Genomic DNA, 24,225 nt, shown 5'->3' with positions numbered 1-24,225 from the left:
TAAGTTAATTCTACAATGACTATTCAAAATATTACACATTGCACTGTGTGCATTCAGTGACTATGAGTCTGCATGGCTTTACATACTTTCCAGAGAATTCCCGTTCTAATCCAAAGTTCAGGGAACTGGTGGGGAGACCTGTGGTCTGGATAGCCCCAAATGTGGAACAAATCCACTAGGTGGTATTAATTATCAAAGAACACACACTGATAAGTTCAGATGGAAACAAAATAATTTAAAAATGCAATAAACATTATTTTTCAAATACATTATATTTAATTGGACAACTTCTCAGTTACTGCTGCTGTCTACAGAAATTTCACCAGAGTGATACTGCTAAGACAGGATCCCAGGTTCTTTAGTTATGCCTTTCCCCTGCTCAGGGAAAAATGTCCAAGTCTTTCCAACTCATACAGCTTTCTAACTCATTCAGGGCTTAAACAAACATTATTTTGATTGGATTTTGTGAGTACTCATCATATTATGTTTGGGTTTATATGACAAGTGAAACAGTTAACAACACCAATAAACAAAATACCAGTTGCAATGAAACAAGTGAACAAGGCTGTCTATAACCTTCTATTTTTATAAGCTCTACAAACATAGAGCAGAAGTGTGTCCACAAATTTCAGATACATTTTTCATTTTTTATTGACAACTATCATAACTGGGTAGTCTCTTCAAAAGAAAGTTCAAACTTCAGGGAATGACTAGAAGGTATCTCTTCAGACTCTAAAATTATTATTAAAGGCATGGAATAAAATGCCATGTCTTTTCTAACAAACATTAACATCAGAAGATAAAGCTACCATTCTTCTTAGTACTAATTGCCAAATGTTGGAGAGTAGAATAACACTTCTAGATTGCCCCAGTATAATCTGGTTTTCAAGCATCACCGGTTTTCATGCTGGCAGTAATTAATAAACTCTCAAACACTGCTAATCTGCATGCAGATAATTTTTGCTTTCCTAGTTCTGCATTATTGCTGCCATTTTTCTTGCTCTCAGTTTGTCCAGAAAGTTCTATTTCTGCAGACCTACAAGAATGTTGACAAACTTTTACAGGAAACATTAAGCTATGACCTCCTCCCTATCAAAATCACTAGACTGACCTTTCTGGGAATGACATGAAAATAGGCACAATCAGTATGTGTGTACGCACATGCTATTACTGAAAATAAATATAGCAGTAGGTATCATAATTCCTGAACATCTCCATAAAGAATGCAATCTCAGCAATGACCTCTCCTGCACTTATCTTGAAGAAGCACTTACTGAAATCTGCTAATGGGTTTTGATAATGTATTATTTATTGCAACAGACTCTGATAGAGAGTCTTAGCAGAGGATTCTCCAGTGTTTACAACACTTTAATCTCAAATGTCTCACTAGTGACAGAAACATGGCACCCTCAACTACGGATACAATTTCTTTTGGTTGTAATTATTTCATTTTATTTGCTTTTTAAAAAACAGAGCCTTTCTTCCCCCGCAAATACACAGCTTGACCTGTTTTCACATAACTCAGTGAATCTTTACCTTGGTCTTATAGAAAGCAGTAGATACCAATACGTAACCATAAATATTACTTGGGCTTGAGGACATACCTCCATGTTATACTTTTCCACTGTCCTTCTCAAAGGATCCACAACCTGCCAGCAAATCAAGATGCAAAGATCAATCAGTAGCATCCCTCCAACTATCACCAATAGCTTCTGGTCTTTAATGATCTGGAGAGACAAAAAAAAAAAAAGAAAAAAAAAAAAGGGAGGAGATTCCCATGAGCCATAGATAGATCCCTTTACAGCTTTATTCCTATATAGGGAGAAAAACACAGGTTGCTAATAAGAAGTTTTTTAATGAATGTAGAAAAGATTAAGAAATGCCAAAAGAGGAGAGAAAGAAGACACAAAATTATTTTTGTTTGTTTCATGTTTATTAGAAGTACCTGAAGTGCATTCTGACTTCTAAAATGAAAGTGGGAGGACTCTTAAATATTAATATTGAAGTCCAGGTTTAATGTTAACTCCTGGAAAATGAAAAAAAAAAATTTCAAGAGTTACTATTCTGTTTCTGTATGCAAATGTGTAAAATCTTTCATTATATCTCCCAGAGCAGCAGGACTTGAGAAAGAATTTAGTTTTCACTAATATTTACAGCATTCACTTTTTCATAATCTTCTTGAAAATGGAAAACACAAGGTACTAAAAGGTACGGGGTTTGTTGGGTTTTGTGTGTGTGCATAACATTTGGCTCTGTTACCCAGGGAGCAGAAAAAAGATGATGTATTTTTACTATATTACAAAAGTTAGAGGCTTTGCATATGCAGTTCAAAGTAAGTTTTTATTTTTGCATGAATTTTATATTAAGGAAGAAAACTAGATTTGCTAATAAAAAAACCCAATCCAAGCCATTAGTCTTCTGTAGCTATATGCAATCCCTATATTATTTCTAATGTTATACACATAGCAAGATGGAAAAAAATACACTGCAAGTACATTATTTCAGTTGCAAAGTTGTAATCACGTTCAAGTATCATGTTCCAACTAATATTATGTCAGTTCTCATCTGCCTATGTGCATGGCTTTTGAATTAGTATATACTTTTATTGCTAAAGAACACTCATCCAATACTAAAAAGTCACTGGCAAATTGCTTTAACAGGAATAAACCCACATATTTTTCCCTAGTTTTGGTTGTCAGAGACACTTGATTTAATACTAAGGAAATATTTAAGAATATTAAGCCTGGGCAGCTTAACAAAGTTGTGATTATTTCTGTTCAATTCGATAAACTTGTTAGGTTTTTTAAAACTCATAACAAAACCAGAAGTGTCAGCTCATCTTAATATAGGTGAGACTGGTGTTCCTGCCTTGAACAAATTTTATTTACATGAAATTCCTGTCAAGCTAAAGGAAATTATAAAAATGAATACAATTTGAAATAATATAAGGGGAACTTCAGAAAGTTTTTCATAAAATTTAGTGAGATACATTATTTTGAGAGATGTTTCTGCAGCATTGTGCACTGCTCTTGATCTGCAAGTTTAGCCTATAAACAATTTGGAGTAAACTAAGGATTGAACTAAGGCTAGCAATCAGAACAACTTGAAGGACTCAATGCATTATTTTAATTTCATGAGACCAGTTACTTAAAGCCATGTAGCTCCCATCATCATAAAGGACCAGAAAATTATGCTTTCCACACGTTTGGCTATCTCATTCATCAGAGATAGCAGAGGCATTTCTGGAGACAGTGAGCGAAGGGGAAGGGGTCCCTGTTGGATGGCTTGGCAAGAACTTTGCAAGGAAAAGGCGTATTGATGGGAGGTGCTGGGGAGGAAGACTATCACAATGTGCATCCTCATCAAGCTAAAAGGAAAGCAGATATTAAGCAGAGAATCTCAGACACAGCTTGGTCCCTCATCTTCTCTGGGGAACCATAACTATGCCTAACCTTTTCCTTTTAGTGATTTACCAAGTCATAGTCAAAGCTGAGAAAGAGCTGTTAATCACTGAAGTTACCCTCTATAGAAAAAAATCCATGCATTTTGTATCTCTTTGAATGCCTCTTAACAGGACTTGGGTAAACCATACCTAGTGCTACTACTAGTTTGAGTGAAAACAAAGAAGAGCTAAAAATACCACAGACTTATAGAATCATGACTATAGAACGACTAGGATTGGAAGGGACCTTAAAGATCATCCAGTTCCAACCCCCCTGCATGGGCAGGGACACTTCCAACCAGACCGGGTTGCTCAAAGCCCCATCCAACCTGGCCTTGAACACTTCCAGGAAGGGGGAATCCACAACTTCCCTGGGCAACCTGTGCCAGTGTCTCACCACCCTCACAGGAAAGAATTTCTTCCTTATACCTAATCTAAATGTCCCCTCTTTCATCTTGAAACCATTTCCTGTTTTTCTATCACTCCATGCCCTTGTAAATAGTCCCACCCCCCCTTCCTGTAGGCCCCTTCAGGTACTGGAAGATCCCTCTAATGTCTACCCTGAGCCTTCTCTTCTCCAGGCTAAACAGCCTCAACATTGTCACAGGAGAGGTCTTCCATCTCTCTGAGCATCTTTGTGAACCTCATTGGAATCTCTCCAAGATGCATTTGAGACACTTAAAGCTTTCCGAAAAGCATCTCCCTGAAATGTTTCTCTCTGCTCTACTGAACATCAGTAATGATGCCCTATCTTTCAGTGAACATTTTACCTAGCACAGGTAAAGCATAAGACAACTAGCCCACTATATTCTAAATTTATGTGGACTATGCTGAATATGAAAGTAGGGTTTCATGAGATACAGATTTACCAGCACCTGACAATATTAACCAAGCTGGTACTGCAATACCAGAAGCAAAAGCTGAAAGTGTACTAATAAAAGCAGTAATATATATAATCCACTCACTAACAGGGTCAAAAGAAATCTCATACTAAAACCTCTTATTCAGGATCAAATCATTAACCACCCTTCCTTGCTCCTGTGAATGTTTTATTTGTACCTGACGTTGGATTACAGGTGGTGAATATGAATATTATAGGTCACATTACGTTGGGCAACCTTTTTTTTTTTTTTTTTTTTAGTGGAGGATGGGGAAGGAGTCAGTTTATTATCAGAACAAATAAAAGCAGAAATCCAGCAAACAGTGGAGCTCGTCCTTGGATGCATTCCTTCCTCTTATAGCATTTTTTCCTGCATTACATTCTGAATGGCTCTTTTCTGGACAGAAGGGGAGAGGTGCTTAACAGCAGCTGTCACTGGCAGCAGGTATTATTCATCCTTTTCTTCTGCCAGGAAGCCAGGAGGAAGGCAAAGCAAAACAAAGCCCAAATGATAACCTGGGGAAGTGATCTGCACTGCTGTAATGAGCTATGTACAGCACAGGGCTTGCAATGCTGCATGCAGGGGAAGTGGGCTGAAAGCAGGGCTCCTGAAGCTGCCTCACACACAGAGTCCTGGCCCTGCTCTGCCCTTCACAGAGCCATGGCAGTAACACAGCTCTGACACAGAACTCCTCACCAAAACGCTGGCTTTTCAGAACAATGTTGAGATTCAATTATTTTTCGCTTCTGCCAGTGACTAGCAGCTTGTTCTAACATAAATCTACTCTGAGAAATGCTGTTGGTGTACCACTAGAAGCAATTCCAAAGGCTTGCTGATATCTATCCCCTCTTCCACTCTCGGGAAGCCCAGCTTTCCCCCTCCCCAGCCATCACTCCCACCCACCCCCTCTCCTTCAGCTCAGCACATTAACTCCTGGGGAAACACCAGATGCACTGAAGGAGTCTTGACTCAGATCTTGTGAATCCAACAATCTATTTGACAAAAGAAACTCAGAACAACTGAAGCTCCTTACAATCGAATGTATCATTCTTCTTTCAGAAGAAATATTCTTACTTTTTCCCTTTTTCATCCTCCTTCTAGCACAGAGTAAATCAGCCTTGGGACAAATGCAGAGTGGCTAATAAAATCCATATTTGGGAGTGCTCCTGACTCCTTGCCGAAGCCAAAGCTCTCATACAACAGCATCTGTGAGTAATATTTTCTACCATCTGTGATTGGATAGGTGAATCTGTCTCATTCTAGCAGATCTGCCCACTGTTATAAATGCCATTGCTACCAGTCTGGACTACATAGCTCGATATGAAGCTATCTGTCCTCAAAACAAAGTCACTCAGAACAGAAACTGTTAGGCCATTTTCTCCTCAGCAACATCACTGTGTGAGCAAATAACATTTTTTCTGAAAACTTGTGACCACAAAGATAAGTTCAAGACCAAAGCCCTTATCTTCCATAGACCTTGCATTGTGATCACAGGAGACAGAAAACCTGTGTAAAGCCCTGGGAAGAAGTTTCTGCTCATCAGACTCGTGGGGATATTCTAGAACTATCAGAGGCTGCAATACCTGCCACCACAACTTTAGCTGTCCATTTGGTTATTATTTCACAGACCTTTTGTGGGGCACTTTTTCATTTACTTTCTCAAGCACATCCATGGCACCCTGCAGGATCCTGACCTCAACCAATTTATGGGATCACCAGACAATTTTGAAGAAAAGAGCAACTGAATATTAGGCTTGCTTTTGGTAGTCAAGGCAAAGGGAAACTTCATTTCTTACCTTATTGGAAAACAACTCTGCAGATGTAAATGATATGGACCTTAAAGCTGAATTCTGTTCTTAACCAAGAGCCTGGAGTCCTATATGTGAAGAGTTATTCTCTTCTCCAGGATGAAACATTAGCTTTATGCTCTCAGTTCCACAAATAACTTTCCAACACAGATTAATAGTTCTTTTCCTCTGGTCTCTTTTTCAGAGTTACTTCTGTGTTAACAGAAACTGCATCTCCCTTTGTCAGAATAAAATTTATTATATTTAAAGCTAAATCTCAGGGTTGGGGGTTTTTTTTGTGTGTGTGTGTTTGTTTTTTGGGGGGTTGTTTTGATGCTTTTGTTTGTTTTTTTAATTAACTGAATTCATAGAAACATAGCAAGTACTTTTGTAACTATACGTTTTGAGATAAATATATATACCTCTTCCTTGAAAATTTAGATTTTCTATTTAAGAAGGCAAATCTGGCTTCCCTTATATAGATCCACCCTTTCTACTGTAGCTGACAGATTTGTCCTTTGCCTTCTGGTGCTAGCTGAATAAACTCTTAATGCTAGTCAGGAACCCTTTTTTTTTTTTTTTCCCCCAGTTCTTGAGGATGCATGCTTTTTTTTTCCCCCAGACTCCTGGGATGGAATCTGTAGAGATAAACCCCTTTTAAAGGATCGCTTTGTGAAGCTTCCTAGACCTTAATCCATTAAATGAATAGCACTGACAGCAATTATTGAAGCCCTCAGAAATCTGAAAACCAATGTTCCTCTCCCTGGTACAGACAGAAATCATGCTGACAGGAGTCCTCCCTCTGAACTGGAGGGGAAAGAAATAAAAATAACAGAGTTTGTGGGGAAAAAAAAATGATAAAGTCTGCAAGGCCAGAAAAAGGGACCAAATAACTGTTCTGAACCTTGCCTTCAGTATATTCTCTCAATTGCATGAATCCATGTATGATTAACTTGGAAACACCTCAGGCTTGCTCCTCTACATTTAGTGGGTCAGCAAAGGTGGGATGGTGCCATGAGGCTGGTGATGCAGCATCAGTGGCAGAGAGGTGTCCTTTGCCATACTCGGGCTAGGGGAGAAGCTGTCTTTGAGTTATTAAAGGTGTTAATATTTTAGAGGACTATTCTGCAATATATTCTTAATTTCTATTGTGTAATGGAATGAGAAAAAAAGGGCTACTGAAAATACATTATGCTCTGGTTCCCAATAACTCCACAATGTTTCTTTTAAAAGCTATTATGACTATTTCCTAGTATAGGTTCTACGATTAGTACTGGGAACACTTTTCATGTTGCAATTAGATTAGTTTTAATGAGTATATGCTAACATTTAAAAAAGCATATTTTTAAGAAGCAAGTTTTTTTGATCATTAAGTCAATTGTAACAGCTAAGCTTAAGATATTTCATTCTCTTAGAGGTACTTCGATTAATTTGATGAAGGGTGAGTATATCCATTTTATTTTATTTTATTTGAGGTTCTACTGTGACATCTGAAGTCTGAGAACTTGATTTTTGCCACTCTGTAGGATAATGGAGTGGTACTACCGATAATAACAGACAACTGGATATGACCAAAAGTTTTGGGTTTGAGAGTTATATAGCTACAGTCACTATGCTGCTAAAGCACAAGTTTCTAGAATGTTTTTTCTTTGCTGATTAATGCTCAGAATAATTTTAGAATGTCTTTGGGCACACTCACCCTCTCAATAATTGCATTGCAAATGTGGATGTGTAGACTCTATGCCTTGCTACCAGAAGAAGCTATCCATTTCTGAAAACACCTTTCCCGTTTTCCACTTCATGTAAAAGAACATGTAGGGGGGGATGCTCCCTAGGGAGGAGAAGATAGAAATTTTACAGAGGTTCAAGAAGGGGAGGGATTCACTGATAGTTTAAAGAAATTACAAAGTTCCTTCTCTTTGAAAGCCTGAGCCTCAGTCATGGCCACAATGCATTGGAGAATTGGAGAGATGTTTGTTTTACTAATATTGTCCATTCAGACTTGGGGAGCAAACAGAGTAATGCAACATGGCTAATTTCACAAAACTCTCCTGAAAGGGCAAAACTGAAAACCATTCTAGTCTTTAAGACCAAACCACTAAAGAAATCAGACTTAACAGCATTAGAACCAACTACTCTTGCATTACTATGTTTTGGAGAGCATCCTTAGAAACAGAGCTCAGAATTGCATTAACTTCTGCACTCTGAGTAAAGATAGATATGCTGCCTTGGGGTGCATATCCCATCAATAAAGCAGGTCAAATCCACCTCTGAGAGAAATGTATCTGCTGAGCCCAGACTGCATGAGCCATAAATGTGTGGAAGCAATTCTACCCAGGATGTGAATTTTCATCTGTAGCACTAAGAGGGATCCAAATCTTTAGTAAAAAAAAGTGTGCAGAGGATTTGAATGGTCTGGGAGAAATGTTCTGATTTTGTTTGAGATAACATTAAAATATCTACACTTTAATATTTTCTGTAATGAACAATTCTGTGGGAAAGCACACAATATCGTTACCAAATAGCTGGGGACATCAATGCACTTGATTACATTTACAATCCAATTTCAAGCTATTCAGGATTAAATTGCCTCATACTGTATAGCGACATGTTTTCTATTTCTCTGTCATCCATTAGTCTCGTAATACACAGAAATTATGGCTGTGGCACCATTTATAAGCAGCTACATTTCCCACAGAGTCTTCATTGTTTCCATTGCTACTGAGGTTTAGCCTTATCAAACTGTACCATGCAGAAATTTCCATACATAAATTACTTCAAAAGCAGATTTTGCTCTGAGATGTACAGTTCATTAGCTCAACTTCTTTCTATGACAGGAGCTTGAGATTTAACTCCCTGGCCCATATTTATATGAGTGTAAATTTTAGAAATGTGATTCCTATTGTTCCCTGGCTGGCATCTTGGCTTATCAGCTCTTATGAAAAAGAGGATGCTTATTCTACATCTACATATCGATTCTAGGATTACACTATTTTCAAAGTTTTGGACTTAAAATTTATAGTTATAGCTTTTTGGGGAAAAAAAGTAATAAAAAAATTGGGTTTCCACCTATAGTGCTCTCGGAATTACCATATCTATATATCAATAACCTATGAAGCTATACCTGAATAATTTACACTGCACTGTAATATCATGGATTAATTGCCCTCATGGCAAACATTCATAATGAGAAATAAAAAACCAAACATAAGCAAATTCCAAGCTGTTGTCTTCTATGTTACCCTCAAAGACAGAACAATAATGCTGAACATTTTTTTTTAAGTATCCATATGCTGGTTCATTTTCAGCAGATGGCCCCTAATGGATTGTTGTACCGTTGGTATGGTTACCCAAATAAAATTTTTGATCCTGACATGTCTCCTTTTCAGACTTATGATCTCTCATATGTACCTAGTCAACTACACAGCTATCCTAGGTGAAATACAGCATATATTTTTTTGCTATATACACAAAAAGCTCTAGCTAGATTGAAAATAAAGAAAAAATAATAAAAAAATCTTTTTACTTTCAGGCTGAAAACTGACCTGGAAAAATATTTTTAATCATCTGCTATAGAAAGAAATGATTAGGTAATATGATCTACATTTATGGTAATACAGAAAGAACTTCATCTACAAAGGCATTTAAGCAAGTAAGATGAGGTCTGTGAGGTCCTGACCTATATCTTCTGTCAATAGCATCTGAAATCTTTGCTTTGTCCATCTTTAAAAGTTTAAGATAATATTTTAAAAATCCTTTTTAAGACTTTTGTGAGATTACAGATTGTAATGAATTCTAAATTGTATGGGTGACTTGAAAAACCTTCAAAACAAAATCTTATGCCTAGAAACTACACTCACCCTGTAAAATTTCTCACAGTGGTTTACAAATGAGGGACGGGGATAGCAATAAACACAGACAAGAGATGCGGAGGAGGCAGCAGCACACAAGCTTCTAAGCATGAGGCCTCCAGCTGCTTTTTTCTCTCTTTTTCTTTTCCCCAAGGACACTGTGATTGCAGCTTTCCTGCAGCCGGTACCACAGCAGAAACACACACTCAGGCTGTGTGTTCTACCATACTCAGCTTTCTTGGCCACTTCTTACAGCCATCCCTGGACCATTCAACACTTTGACAGCTCTCAATCTTATTTCAACTCTCTGGGAATTCTTATATAAAATTAGTCTCCCTCCTTAATTCCTCTCCCAGTCTATAAACCCAAGTTTTTCCCTATTTTTTTTTATCCTGAGTGCCTCCTGTTCTCTCTGAAGTCTTCAGCAGCTAACCTGATTACTCATTCTTATCATCTTCCCTCCTCCTACCTCTTGGCCCCATGGTTCTCTTGCAGTGCCAGCATCCCTTCCCCATACTAGTCCAAAGCCATCTGGCTTTGTAATGCATTAAGTCCACAGCTCTCTCCAGAAATCTTTAAAGGACTTAGCTCAATGTAAGAAAAGGAGTTTGCCAGACTGCACCCTGACAGGCATAGCTAAGGCAAGTAGGGCTAGTAAGGCATTTGACTCTGTTGTGGTTGGTTGCTTTAACCCTGGGATAACACCAGTATCTTTTATTAATACTTGGTTAGCTCTTTGAGCCTTCTTATGGGAAGAACTCTACAGTCACACAGTAAATTTAAGAAGAGAGAAAAGCTTATGAAGTATTACCAGTATGTAAAACAACGTTGGCAAAATGATAGCAACAGAAGTCTTAAGAAAAGTTGCTGTTATACACCTTTTGCAATTATATTCTGTATTTACCTTGTGCAATAGCACTGTCAATGTAAAGACATGCTACTAGAAATCTACAGTGATAGTAATAACTGAATACATTGACAATATTTTCAGTGAAAATTAAACATAAACCATCCTCCACCAATGGCACTGTTAAAGGATTAAGTAGGAATAGACAGAGCTAGATTGCATTATGTTACAGGTAAGACAAGGCCATCACAGCAACCTCAACCAGGAATTATTCTACTTTTAAATATAAACTGCAAAAAGTAACGTTGTGATTCAGATCATCCTGCTTTATTATATTCATTTAAAAATGGTCACATAAGTGTCTTTGTAGGAGCAGAATATATAAAGTTTATGGAGGCTTTAAAAGCCACTGCTTTGAATTTGTTACTATTCTGGTATTTGTCAAAAGTGAGTGGTCTTTATTTGGCATACTGGAGTTGTCAGGCATAGTCATTATGCAGGACTGCTCTAATGTCCCCTAAAAACTAACACAATTCTGGTCCCATGAAAAAAAGACAGCTTTACAACCTTCCAAATTTTACCACAAGGGCTGGTCTTCAAGCAGTTCAGCTCACTAAAGCTTCCCCATGACACCACATCCTCTCCTGACACTTACATTCTCCTCTCTCATCTTATCCACTGCCTGTCTTCTTCTGCTAGTGAGGGAAACAAAAAAGCAGTCCCCATCTCTTACTAAGCAGAAGATATTTTGCTGCCCAAATCAACAGAAAGGAGATGTATCATAACCAGAATTGTACCTCAATTATATGTGCTACAGTTATTTTTAATACTAATTCTCTTCTACTTTCCATTATCTCTAAGCTCTTTAAAACTAAAACTCAGTTTATTTACCCCTACTGATTTTGTAATTTCCATTTGACAAAAATAGATTTTCTTGCACCCCTTTATTTCAGATCCAGCTAAAATAAATGCATTTTTAATTTGTTTCTTTTGAGCCCTAGCAAAATCAAAGATAGTAACAGAGCTCTGGGAATTGTGCAAAATTTGTCAGCCTGGTAGCAGAAGGAGTGCATTCTGAATTTTACTGTTGGTTTTTTTTTTTCCAGTAAAAAAGAACTAGATGCATAAATGGGTGAAACCGGTAGAAGTGAGCAGCTTTATAAACAGAAGTTAACAAAAATCTTTGCCTAATTCAAGGAATTAAACATAATTTAGTTCCACTCTCCACTGCACCAAAGTGGAGTTATGGTGTATTATTAGCTAAAATTCAATACATTTTCTCACAATTCTATACATTTTCTCCTCTCTCCACAAAGCCATGGGGTTCAGTAAAAGTCTGGAAGCAAATTTCCCCTACCTAATGAAGACCTGAAGATCTGAGTCACTCATTATATTCTTCTCTCTCTTACTTAATATCCACTTCTATTAAATGAACAAACCAATCTTTTCCACTGCTTGGAAAATTTTCCTGAGGAAAATACCCAGGAAAACAGGCAATTTGACCTAAATGTCAAATTTTACTGTCATGTGCAGGAGGAAAGTGAAGCGACCGAAGATGAGTAGGATCCACAAAACTTTTGGAATTTTTCAACTTCATATTGAATCACCAGTCTGCTCTGTCACGGCACAGCTAACTCAAAAACCATTAATGTGTTTTTTCATGCAGCACCACCTTTGTTTATCTGTCAGTTCAGATATTGTCTGTGAAAATTTCCATTGTTTATGCTTCCACAGATACAAAATGCTTTGTCTGTAAACTACAGCTACTGAAATTGGAAATGTCCTTCTTGTAAGACATAAGTAAAGAGTGCAATGTTTTTCAATGAGCTCTTAAAAACAGTTTTGTCTATCCTAGCAAATCAAAGAGAGAAAATGTATGACTAGTAAACATTTATCATGGGTAGCTTATTTGTTTTGCATTACGAAAGCTGTTGTCTTTTATGATTCATGCTTGTGTTCTGGAATGAGATACCCAAATAAAGCAAACCAAGATCATTCTGTGGAAAAGACATTCTTTAAAGTTTACATAACAAGATGCACCATTTACTTAATTCCAGAATATTGAATAAGGTGCCCTAATTGCCTTGATGTTTACAGCATCACTCAGAGTTAAGCATCTCATTGGTCAGCATCCAGACGTCCCCAGGTTTATCTCCCTTATATTGGTCAGTGTCTTTTTAACTGATCTTCAGCCACTTTATCATTCAGCTGTGAATAACAATTGCAATTTGCAGCTGTTGTTGGGCCTGTCGAAGAATATGCACTATATAGAATTTGAAGAATATGTTTAGTTAACTGGAAATTAAATTTAATATTGAATATTAAGCTCTAAGACTGGAAGCTCTAAGACTTTTTTTCTAAAAATAATAAAGCAAATTCTTAGTGACAGTCCACTGTTCATTCATATTTGGAATAGTATGTATTGTAGAAATGATAAAATTCTCAGCATAACAAAGGTTATTAGGTAAATGCTTTTATGTGTTACACTGGCATTCTTTTGTAACTTCATTAATTTACAAAAAATTGTATCAATATAGCTGAAAACATTGTTGCAATTTAAAAATCTCATTTTTCAAGAACGTTAAATATTGGCTCAGCTTTGTGTGAAAAGAATTTAATACAGGAAGATCCTTGAAAAATATATACTGGACCCTGGTAGCATAAAGTGGACTCTTTGCACAGGTGCAGCAAGGGTGATCCCCACTTCCCTCTGTCCAGAATATTCCATTTTGGTACAGAAATTTATAATAATTTTACCTGATTTTAAGATAACTATAATTTAATCTTCATCATTTTTTTTCAGATTTAATGAATTTGGGATTTAATTCATAAATACTTAAGCAATCCTGAAATGACCAAATAGGAGAGGGCAGGTCTGGGTGGCTGTGACTTGAAGGTGACAGTGTACTGGTCCCAGTTCCTAGGACATAAATCCTCTCAGAAACTGAGTTAATTCTCTCTCTCTCTCTATCTGAAGCCCAAACTTCTTTAGGAAGAGGTGTGTCTCATGGTGACAGCAACTTCCCACATGTTGCAACTGTAGAGTCAACAACATAATTATAACAAAAAAATTTTAAAAAATACATCTCTTCCATGAACACTCACAGAGGGAAAGAGAGGAATCTGATGAGGTTTTGAAATATTGTTCTACTTATTTTGTGTGTAAATAACTCTTCACTACTTATTGGAATAAACCTATTCAGCTGCATACAGGAAATGCATTTAGCACTACTTCTCACCTTATAATATTATATTTTCTCCCTTTCATGCACATTTCTTTCATTTTTTTCCATCAAAATAAATTCAGTTTTACCATTTTTAAATACAAACATCTGATTAAAAGCACTTCATGTGTGAAAACTATTTCCACAGGAAAAATATGAAATAAACATTACAAACATGAACCATTGTAGTCCCAAGCTGAGCTCAATTGTTTACAAAAAATGTTCCGTACCAAAAATTCCAGAGATGACCAATGCGATTCAGTTTTGATCACTCCTAGGCTAAGTTTATCCAATTTCCACCAAAATTAGAACTAGAAAGCTGTATAAGCAGGACTCTCTCTTGCCTCTTCCCATCAATGCATCAGAAACTTGTGTAATGCCTGCATCCCAAACAGTCGGATCCAAAGAATATTTCATAACAACTGTGAATCAACCAGAAGACTTCTGGATGCTGAGACAAGATACTAGATAATAATGAGGAGTTGAATTAACTTTAAAAGTTTACAGCCACCTCCACTGTTTCATTAAAAATACTAAAGGTCTGCTGCTCAACTCCAGCTCTTAGGGAATAAAAATGAGACCAGGAAAGCCCCAATATAAAATCATTAAGGATTTTGAGCACAAACAGAATCAGCTCTAGTATGGTTATCTAGGAAAGGTGGCCAAACAGGTTGACAATTAACAGAGCAACAAGAAAAGAGTTTACTGTTTCTCACCTTCTTCTTCATTTTCACATTTTTGAAAATTGCATGAACTCTCCACGTTTTTGCAAACATTGCTCCAAATGCAGTTGTGTATCCCACTGTAAGAATCCATGTTCGCACCTAAAAAATTATATATATATAGAAAAGAAAAAGACATTTAATTTTCAGTAGACAATGTGGATATCAATTTCAGCCAACTTTTTTCTCAAGACCTTGAGAAAAAAATACTCAAAGAACTTCACAAAAATTTCAGACCTGTCTCATTCATTGCTTTCTTGCATTTTTCTGCTCCCTCCAGTCCCTCTCCAATTATAAAAAATCTGGATGCTGAAATAACAATCTCCTGCATACATAAACCTACGACTGTTATCCTGCATTTTTTTCATTTTTATTCTGTTCTGTTCAGACAGAGGAAGGAACTAGTGGGGAAAAACAAGGGACTGAGACTATAAAAACTACCCATGGATCTATTATAAACAGTGAAATTTGGGACAGAAATTAACAGAGAAGTAGAGATATTATTCACACTACATCAGAGGAAATTGTACTATGTGAGGTATACATCACTTAATGAGCATTCTGGAAAGATAAGAACAAATGACAATAAAATTACATAAGAAATACAGGGCAAGACAGGAACACAGCCTTGGTAGGCAGAGGCTAAGAGCTAAATCAAAGTTTATACTTGCAATATGGGTCTAAAAGAAAGGAGATGGTGAGCGAACACACAATAATGAAAACATGTGACCCTGAGCTGGCCACAGCTTTGACATGGACCTATCTAGACCTCTTCCTTACAGTAAGCTTCCTCAAAAAAAACCCAGAAGATTTTTAAACTAAAAACCACATGAAGTCTTTAGAGAAAAAACTAGAATAACTTACTTTGTAATAGAAAGAACTCAATTTGACCAAGCAGGACAGAAAAGAAGTTATTAAAGCTATTTTTGTGCAACTCCTGACCTGCCCATAGCACCTTTGTAGGTAGGTTCTCACTTTCAGACTTGATTTCAGCTAAGCCTGTGACTTTCTAAGTTGCAGCAAACTCCGCACAGCCCCTTCTAATTCCTTGGGAATTTTCCTTTTCATTGCTTTTGAGGTCTGGCTGTTTGAAAGTTTTTCTGCTCTGAGCAGACTATTCTCTTCCCCAAAGAGGGATTGGAGTCTACACAGCATAGCAGGTAGAAGACCATACAAGAGGCACTGCAGGGAGCTGGAAGCCCTGCAGATGAACCTGAGAGCCTGAGAAATCACAAGGAGGAGGAACAAACTCTTCCTCCCTCTGGGGACTCCTCCACCTGAGCTGCCTGTCAAAAAGGGAGACTGCACAAAAACAAACAGAGTAGTGAAAATAAAATGGACTGTGCATTACAGATGGAAAAACTGGGGAGGAGATAATGGCTAAGGCAAGAAAGGCAAAAAAAGAGGAAAACAAGCCTTCCTTTGACTGTGTGGACCATGCATCCTTGGCCAGTAGAGCTGTTTTTTGATATAAACACAATATGATTTACGGAAACCAGGACATCCGAAAAAAGCATTTTGGAAAAAAAAAGGTTTAGATGACCTAAAGAGAACTTTTTGCACTGGAAGCCAGCATCTAACTTCTACAGAGTTTGGGATTTTCAGGATATACATATTGATGACAAACTAAGTTCTGTAGTAAGACACAAAACTTGGAATCTAGGTACGTTAGGCACAATCTAAATGTTCCACTTCAAAATACATGTTATCTACTTTTCTTCTTTCCAAACATTTTCAGAATTTTGATTTTTGTATTCAAAGCATGATTTTTTGTCCCAAAACTTTCTAATAGAAATTCTTATTTTTAGTAATTAGTGACTGAGTATTAAGGCAGAAAAGAAAGAAAAAAAAGATTAATTACTCAAAAAATCGTCAATAAAGCAAGTAGAAACTTATAATGACAATAGTCCCATAAGACAAATAAACATGTAAAATGTGTATGGCAAATAATGGTGAATTAATGAGAGAAAAGAATATACAGAACAAGCACCTTGGGTTTTAGCAAAGAAGGGGGTGTGCACATGGACACCCAAAGCAGCCTGAGAGGGCACATGCCCCAAATTGATAACACTGCACATCATGGGACAGAAACCCAAGTGTTCAAATGTAAACCCAGAGGATGCTTCCTCACTGGCGTGGGCAGTGCCAGGTTGCAGAGACACACACAGAAGCAGAGCCCACAGCTGGTACAGGGTGGGTGTCTATTGGGGAACCTGTACCCCAGAAAAAAGGATGTGCCTGTAACCTCTGTGTCCTGTGAGCAGCTGGTGTCTGGTCTGACCCAGTGTGTGTGTATTAGAAAACATTGCCATTAGGTATGAAAGACTCTTTAGATACATACATTGATATGAATATATTAACATTTTACTAGCAGCAAAAATACTTTATCTACTGTGCTGCTGATATTGACCCTAAATGTACGGACTACTGGTAAGCCTTGCTGTTAACAAAATCAGCGAGCTGACTGAGATTAGACTCAAGCCAAATAAGTTATGCCATTTTGTGATTTTCTTGAATGAAATATTGAAAAAGAAATTCATAACTGAAAGAAACTGGAACAGATATTTAGGGCAGCAAAGTAACATTTTTAACTTTAAATTTTTTCCAAGTCTTTGCTCATTACTTACTATCATACGTTATGCTAATAACGTGAGTAAAACTACATTTAGATCAACACTGAGTGATTTCAATACTGTTTCGTATCAACATGGTCATATCAACCAGTTACATCTTTTTTTTAACTTCACATCAACTGAGCTGTGATAACCATTCTTAGCATTCAGTCTTTTTGATGCTATTAATAAGGATTCAGCTCTTTTGTGTACAGTTCAGTGATATATTTGGCAAACAGATATATGGTATTTTCATGTCTCTAATAAGACTGTTTTGTTCTCACTGAAACAGTAATTGCCTCTTGGGAACTGTAATAAATTCAATTATGCTCACAATATGTTTCAAATTCAATATTCAGAAAAATATTATTTCTAGCATGTTTGGTTCAAAAAGTTTTATGTACTCCTGATCTGGATTATGCAAATTAGAATCATAAAACTGTTGGCTATACTGGAAACATTCTAGCTTAAATGTATCAGGACATTCTGTCAAAATGAGATCATTAGTAGGATGGTAAGTTTCAGATGAAAAAAAAATAATAATTTTGAAGAAAATTACCTTGAATTTTACTGCTATAATTCATTCATGCAGCCAGCAAAGTGACAAATTCAGAAAACAGCAAAAGCCTCTGAAATTCATCTATCTGCCCATTTATCTTCTTGATTGTCTAATACCTCCAAATCTCCGTCATTTTAAAGAACATTATAAAAAATAACACCAATAATTGGGGAGCATGACCATGCTGATATACAATCAATTAGGAATTCTCTCATGCTGAAAGTTTATAACGATGGATTTTGACAGAAGAGGCAGAGGAAGATCAGCCTGCCACCGGGACCCACCTAACAAGAGGAAGTGCAGCTCTGTAGGAGATGGGAAACTTGCTCCTATAGAAGGATCATTTGTAAAATAGTTACTGGTTATCTTTTTCTTAAAAGGTTAAGTCATTACAAATTCTTCATGCCTTCCCTAGGTTTTAGGACATACCTTCAATTTTCTGCTTATGTCTTGATGATTTTTTTTTTTTTAAATAAAATGTTTTGACTAATTTAATTCCCTCCTACATTTGTTTGTTTGTTTTCTATCACTGAGAGGCAACTTGCATGCGTCAAAGGAGATAATATTGTATGGTATCAATAATCAAGTATGTCTACGCAGATGCTAAAATGCAGTTTCCAAGTTCTCTTATCTTTATACTTCCTAGACCATTTTGGTTTAGAGTCTATTTTTGAAAACACTACGTATGCACTCATGACAGGAATTTGTACTTTTTATAGGTTTTCCAGTCACATAAGAAGCACTGATAGCTTAACAGCATTATATAAAGTTACTTCCATTTTAATATTTCCTCTCAACCTTGAACTTTTGCTGGCTAGCCTACATCTTAAATGCTGGTATTTGATATCTGCACCTTTCCCATAATCTTGTTATGTGAACAGTGATTACAGTTAATTTATCTGTGTAACAGACCTATAAAATTATTTGATGTTAGAACTTGTTATCAATAAAAGAAGACATCTAACTGTGAGCAATGAATTAGCAATGGGAAATTAGCAGAGTGGTGAAAGCATCAGAAGCATCCTGAATAAAGAAGTAAAAGTTTCTCCCTGTTTAAGGATGAAGCTTACAAACATGAGCACTATTTTAGGTACTCTTAACTTTCAGATAAACCAAAATATTATTTTAACATATTAAAAATAATTTAATTTATACATTTCCATGTAAAATTATAAAATAAGATTATTTGGAAAATAGACTGAATTGATGAAAGTAAAAATTTTCCCTTTTCCATTATTTTTCCGTATTTCTGCATATTTGGCCACCACTGCATATGCAGTCAGATTACCACACAGTCAAGAACCAACAAGTAATTCCTGGGAAAGTATTGATCTCAGAAACAAACATTTCAAATGCAGTTGATCAACAACGTGATGTGCTTTACTCCTCTCTTAAGCTGAAAGAAGAAAAACAACCTCCTACATATTGCACAACTACATTGTCTTTTTTTTTTGTGCTGCAGTTTAAACTTTACTATACTAATCCAGTTTGCCAGTATCAAGCAAACAAGATTGGATTAAAGACTCAGAATGAAGAATAAAGCAAAATAAATATCAGCACAAAGAATTTTCAAGTGGTGCATGAAAAACTACAAACATAGCACTTTGCTTTTGTTTTAATAACAATTATTTGAATGGACTAGTGAACCAGTTTGGTTTTTTAACAATTTCTTCTTCAGCTAGCTAAACAATATGTTCCAGCAGAGGAATCACTCAGATTTAAGATTCTTGAAAGCACTATTTTTATCATGTCAAGACCTTAAATTTAATGGTTTATTTTAAATAAAAACTTTTAAAACTTTCATAGAACTTGACATTCCAGACACTCCAGCTTAGTCTGAGACCCAGACTGATTAGTTATGGGAATATACATAATTAGTCAGCTTTTCATATGCACCTGTTGGAAGCTGCAGTGCCCACAGGGTTAGGCTGCAGCTGAACATCAGTACTGAGCAGCTCGGTGGCATTTTAATATTAGGCTTAGGCACATAAAAGTGACAAACATGGGAATAAAGCATGCTGTGGATTTAGACCTGGAGAGAACAATTATCTTTAAGTAGACAATTTTATTGATTTCTGTGGCCTACTCATGAGCTGAAAATCAAGCGCTTCTATTTTTCTTGGCAAAGTGGGGACATAAAGGATAATTATGATGAACAAAATGTGTGTCATCTCAACAACTTTTCACTGGAGCTTGATCCTGCTTCTATTAATCATGGCAAAATCCCCAGCGTGAACACAGGCAGGCCCCCAAGAATGAGTTCATCCATTTGAATTATACTTTTCTCATTTATATCAAACAATTTCTGACACATTGTGCTGGTTTGGGCCAGAACAGAGTTAATTGTCTTCACAGTAGCTGGTATGGGGCTATGCTTTGGATCTGTGCTGAAAACAGTGTTGGTAACAGAGGGATGTTGTAGCTGTTGCTGAGCAGCACTTACACAGCACACAGGGTGCTTACACCCCCACCAGCGAGATAGCTGGGGGTGCACAAGAAGTTGGTAGGGGACACAGGTGGGACAGCTGACCCCAAGGGACCAAAGGGATATCCCAGCCCATATGACACCATACTCAGCTAAAGGGAAGGAGGAGGGACATTATGAGTGATGATGATGCTCATCTTCTCAAGTAACTCTTAACACCTGATGGAGTCCAGGGGTGGCTGAACACCTGCCTGCCCATAGGAAGCAGTGAATGAATTCCTGGGTTTGCTTTGTTTACGTGCACAGCTTTTGCTTTACCTGTTACTCTGTCTTTATCTCAGACCACGACTTTTCTTTTACATTCCAATTCTCTACCCCCTACCACCAGGGGGGAGTGACTGAGTGGCTACATGGGGCTTAGCTGCTGGCTGGATATAAACCACGACACGTTTTTATGACTTTTAACTCACTCTTTAGAGCTTGTGTGGCACCAGCACAGTTTTTGTAAAATGTAAGTGGCAAAAACATTACAGAATTGAATCCTGTTGTTTTCACATAAATTAAGTACAGTGGTTCTTCACATGCTGTGAGATCTCCTGCAGTGATTTCTCAATATATTTCAGATCATTTCTCAGAACTAATCCATGGGTAGTGTAAAAGATATTACAATTGCTCCTGATTCTACAAGGGGGCTTTAAAATCTGGTTGCTGTCCTAGAGAAGGAGAGGCAAGATGTTCTAAAAATATTACCTCAATAAATCTCTGGCAAGGTTGTGCAGTATTTGCTTCAGCATACAAAGTAATTGTGTATCAAGGATCTATTCAGCCTTATAACTTTTGTCTCTACTTTTGTGAGGGTTTTTTTGTTGGTTTGTTTGTTTGTTGTTTTTTTTTCCCAAGAAAATGTCATTTGCTAAAATAGAAGCTGATCAGGCTCATGTTAAACTCAGTAAGTGAATTGCCTTTGAATTAAATAGGAGTGAGATCAGTCTCAGACTGAACGACAGTGAGGACAATTATGGAAGTGATTATGCAGAAAAAGGAGATTAAAATTAACAGCTAAACAATTAAGTAGGAAATAGACTAAAGAATACAAGCAAAATTAAAAAGGCCAGACTAAAAATACAAACTAAGGCTGTGACTTCCAGAGACAAAGAAATGGATTAGAGGTCCAAATCCTTTTGCAGTTCAGTATGAGTTGAGTGTCTGCCCATTGCTTTTTAATTCCTGGTCAAAATAAAACTATTTGAGGAAAAGAATTAGGCAAATTCCAGAGGAGGGTTGGGGACACACATGTGGACACACGCACACCTTAAACTTGTGGCAATGCTTGAAGAGTGTAAAGGGTATGAATAAGATGCCCATCATCAACTACTAATCAAATATCAAGGCTAGATGCTCTTTAGTAGCACAGTAGTCCAAATGGCTCTTGCCCATAGTAAACCAAGAAAACCACAGCTTTGAGATGGCTCTGTCTGGACATTTTCCTATTCATCGTTCTTTCAAAATCAGTTAAACAGAGAAAACTCAAAGTGACAAGGGAAGACAGAGCTGATTTGAACAAATGGAAGGTTCATGCATCCCGTCCCTGCTTTACTGTAAAAGGCAAGTCCCTGCTTCCATATGTCCTCTCAGCCAGCTCCACAACTTTCAATTTTTACCAAATTGGCCAGCAACCCTCTCATATTGCAGTCTGTCCCCATTCCTAGGAATACACCCATAACGTCTCACACCAGGCTTTTCCTCTCTGCCCCTCATTGCAGTTTCTCTGGTTGATGTAGTTTTCAGGATTTCTCTACACTCTTATGCCACCCTGCAATTCTTCTCCTGACAGTCTTAGGGGTTATCAAGAAAAGCTGAAATGTGTACCATGGAGTTCTACCTTGCCTAGCTGTTCTCTCAGTGGGGCATACATGGGACTATGAAAAACTAGTAAAATAAGAACAAAACCTTTCAAAATTGCTACAAGACAGATTGAAAGTTTTCATCACCATAATTGATAATACTAGCCAAAAATCTCTGAGGGCTTCTGAAGATCTCGATACATTTAAAAGTGAATAGCTACATTTTAAAGAACACCTTTGAGAAGATAAGGTCTATAACATCTACTGTTGGCATAAATGTGCATGTTCTCAGGATGCCTGAGACAAACACCAACACCGGACAGTCACACACACTGCAGTAGGTAGTTGGACTTTATCAATGATATCTCTACTCTTCTGTCTCTCACTTTCTCTCCTTCCACCCCATGCCACTGTTTGGTTCCTTCTTTGTGTAAAAAGTCTGTTTCCAAATGCCTGCATCATGCTGAGAGCAACTGACGAAAATCAGAAAGCCTGAGCAAAACCTTCAATGGATGAGGGCACTGCTGTGCAAAAATCTTCATGGACTCTTTATTTAAGGAAAAACATTGATGGGAGTCAGTAAGATCACCACGAATCATAGAGTATCTCCCTGGCGCTGGCAAAAAAATATGACCTACACTAGTTAATAAGATAAACAAGATAAAGCATGCTTAATTTTAGTGACTGCAAATCACAAGACTTAGGTCCTCTTATCTTTGATATACCACCTTTGCAGAGCTCCAGAGTGTAAAGGAGACTGAGACACAATTGGTATCTCCAGAACAGAACTCTCCTATAGCAGATTGAATCCTGTATTGAACTATTCCAAACAGATCATTTGCCCTTTTCCTATTACTCCATCACCCAGTGCAATGCACACTGCAGGCGAAAATGCTACTACACACCAGGACTACCTGGACTGAGGAGAGGCAGAGCTGTTCAGTCTGCTGCTACTTAGTACAACAAACCTTGTGGGTGGAGACTACAGGAATTTTACTGCAACCTGGAGTACTTAAACCAATCTTTTCACAGAATCACAGAATATCTTTGGTTGGAAGAGACCATCAAGATAACCCAGTCCAACCTTTGACCAACACTTCTCAGCTCAAATCTAATCAGTTATATCCAGAGAACATGAACAGTGTTTTATTTACCTACTGGAGGGAGATTCATAACAGAAAAGAGACAGTGCTCCTCCTTCAGGCCCTAAGTAGCCTTTCATTCCATAGTTCTATCTTGTAAAGACATTACTCGTCTTAATTCTAATGTATGAAAATCTCAGTAGAACATATTACAGAAGTCTAAACGTTATGATCATATCTAATGATCTAGTCTATTTTAAGGATCTCTATTTCGTATGTCAGCTAAAACTCTATTCATAGGATATGTCACTGGCACTGCTAATTTCGAGTCTCTCTTTTCCATATAATGAATGCTTTCAATTATTTTTCCACTTGCTTGCATTTTTCCAGTTGGCATCACATCATGTTTCACACCCTTACTTCTAACTTCTCTTTTTTCTACGATACCATGGCAATTCTGAGATTAAAAACAAAGATAGATCACTATCCCCCTCAGATCTGAAGTACTTCCTACTTCAGCATACAGATCCATTTAATGAAATGTTAACATAGCTTTTCCTTTTTCTGTACAGGCAATGAAGTTGCTATTAGACATTAGACATAATCTAACAGTTCTAAAATACACTGACCACTTTCCCAGAATTCACTGTTCTGGATAGGTTTGATTCCATGTAGCTAGAATTTTACAGTATGATACCTAATCTCTAATTCTGACAAATTACTTATTACTCAATAGCACTACAATTGGTATTATAAATTCTTACTGTAAGAACACTGTTTTGCATCTAAATATACTTGATTACTTTTCCATTAAAAAATAGGCATATCAAGACAAAAATGAAATAGTTTGGGAACCAGTTACTCACTCTATCATACAGTCAACACTATATAATTGTAAAGACTTATATAATCCCCCTATTAAGGAAATTATTTGACCATATGTTTGAAG

At 37.0% G+C, this 24,225-nt stretch overlaps 1 protein-coding gene across 1 annotated transcript in view; it reads right to left on the bottom strand.

Moving 5' to 3' along the window:
- Positions 1–24,225, bottom strand: part of GABBR2 (gamma-aminobutyric acid type B receptor subunit 2) — a 470,545-nt gene that overhangs the window by 139,703 nt on the left and 306,617 nt on the right. Inside the window, exons 13-14 of the mRNA XM_030445229.1 lie at positions 14,749–14,856; positions 1,605–1,727 (exon numbers count right to left, since the gene is read on the bottom strand). Coding sequence (XP_030301089.1) covers positions 1,605–1,727; positions 14,749–14,856 — 231 coding nt within the window. The remainder of the gene's footprint in view (positions 1–1,604; positions 1,728–14,748; positions 14,857–24,225) is intronic.

This window comes from Calypte anna, chromosome 2 (assembly GCF_003957555.1).
Source record: "Calypte anna isolate BGI_N300 chromosome 2, bCalAnn1_v1.p, whole genome shotgun sequence".
NCBI classification, from domain to species: Eukaryota; Metazoa; Chordata; class Aves; order Apodiformes; family Trochilidae; genus Calypte; species Calypte anna.
Note: the sequence above shows the minus strand (reverse complement) of the source record. Positions and strands in the feature narration are given on the sequence as shown.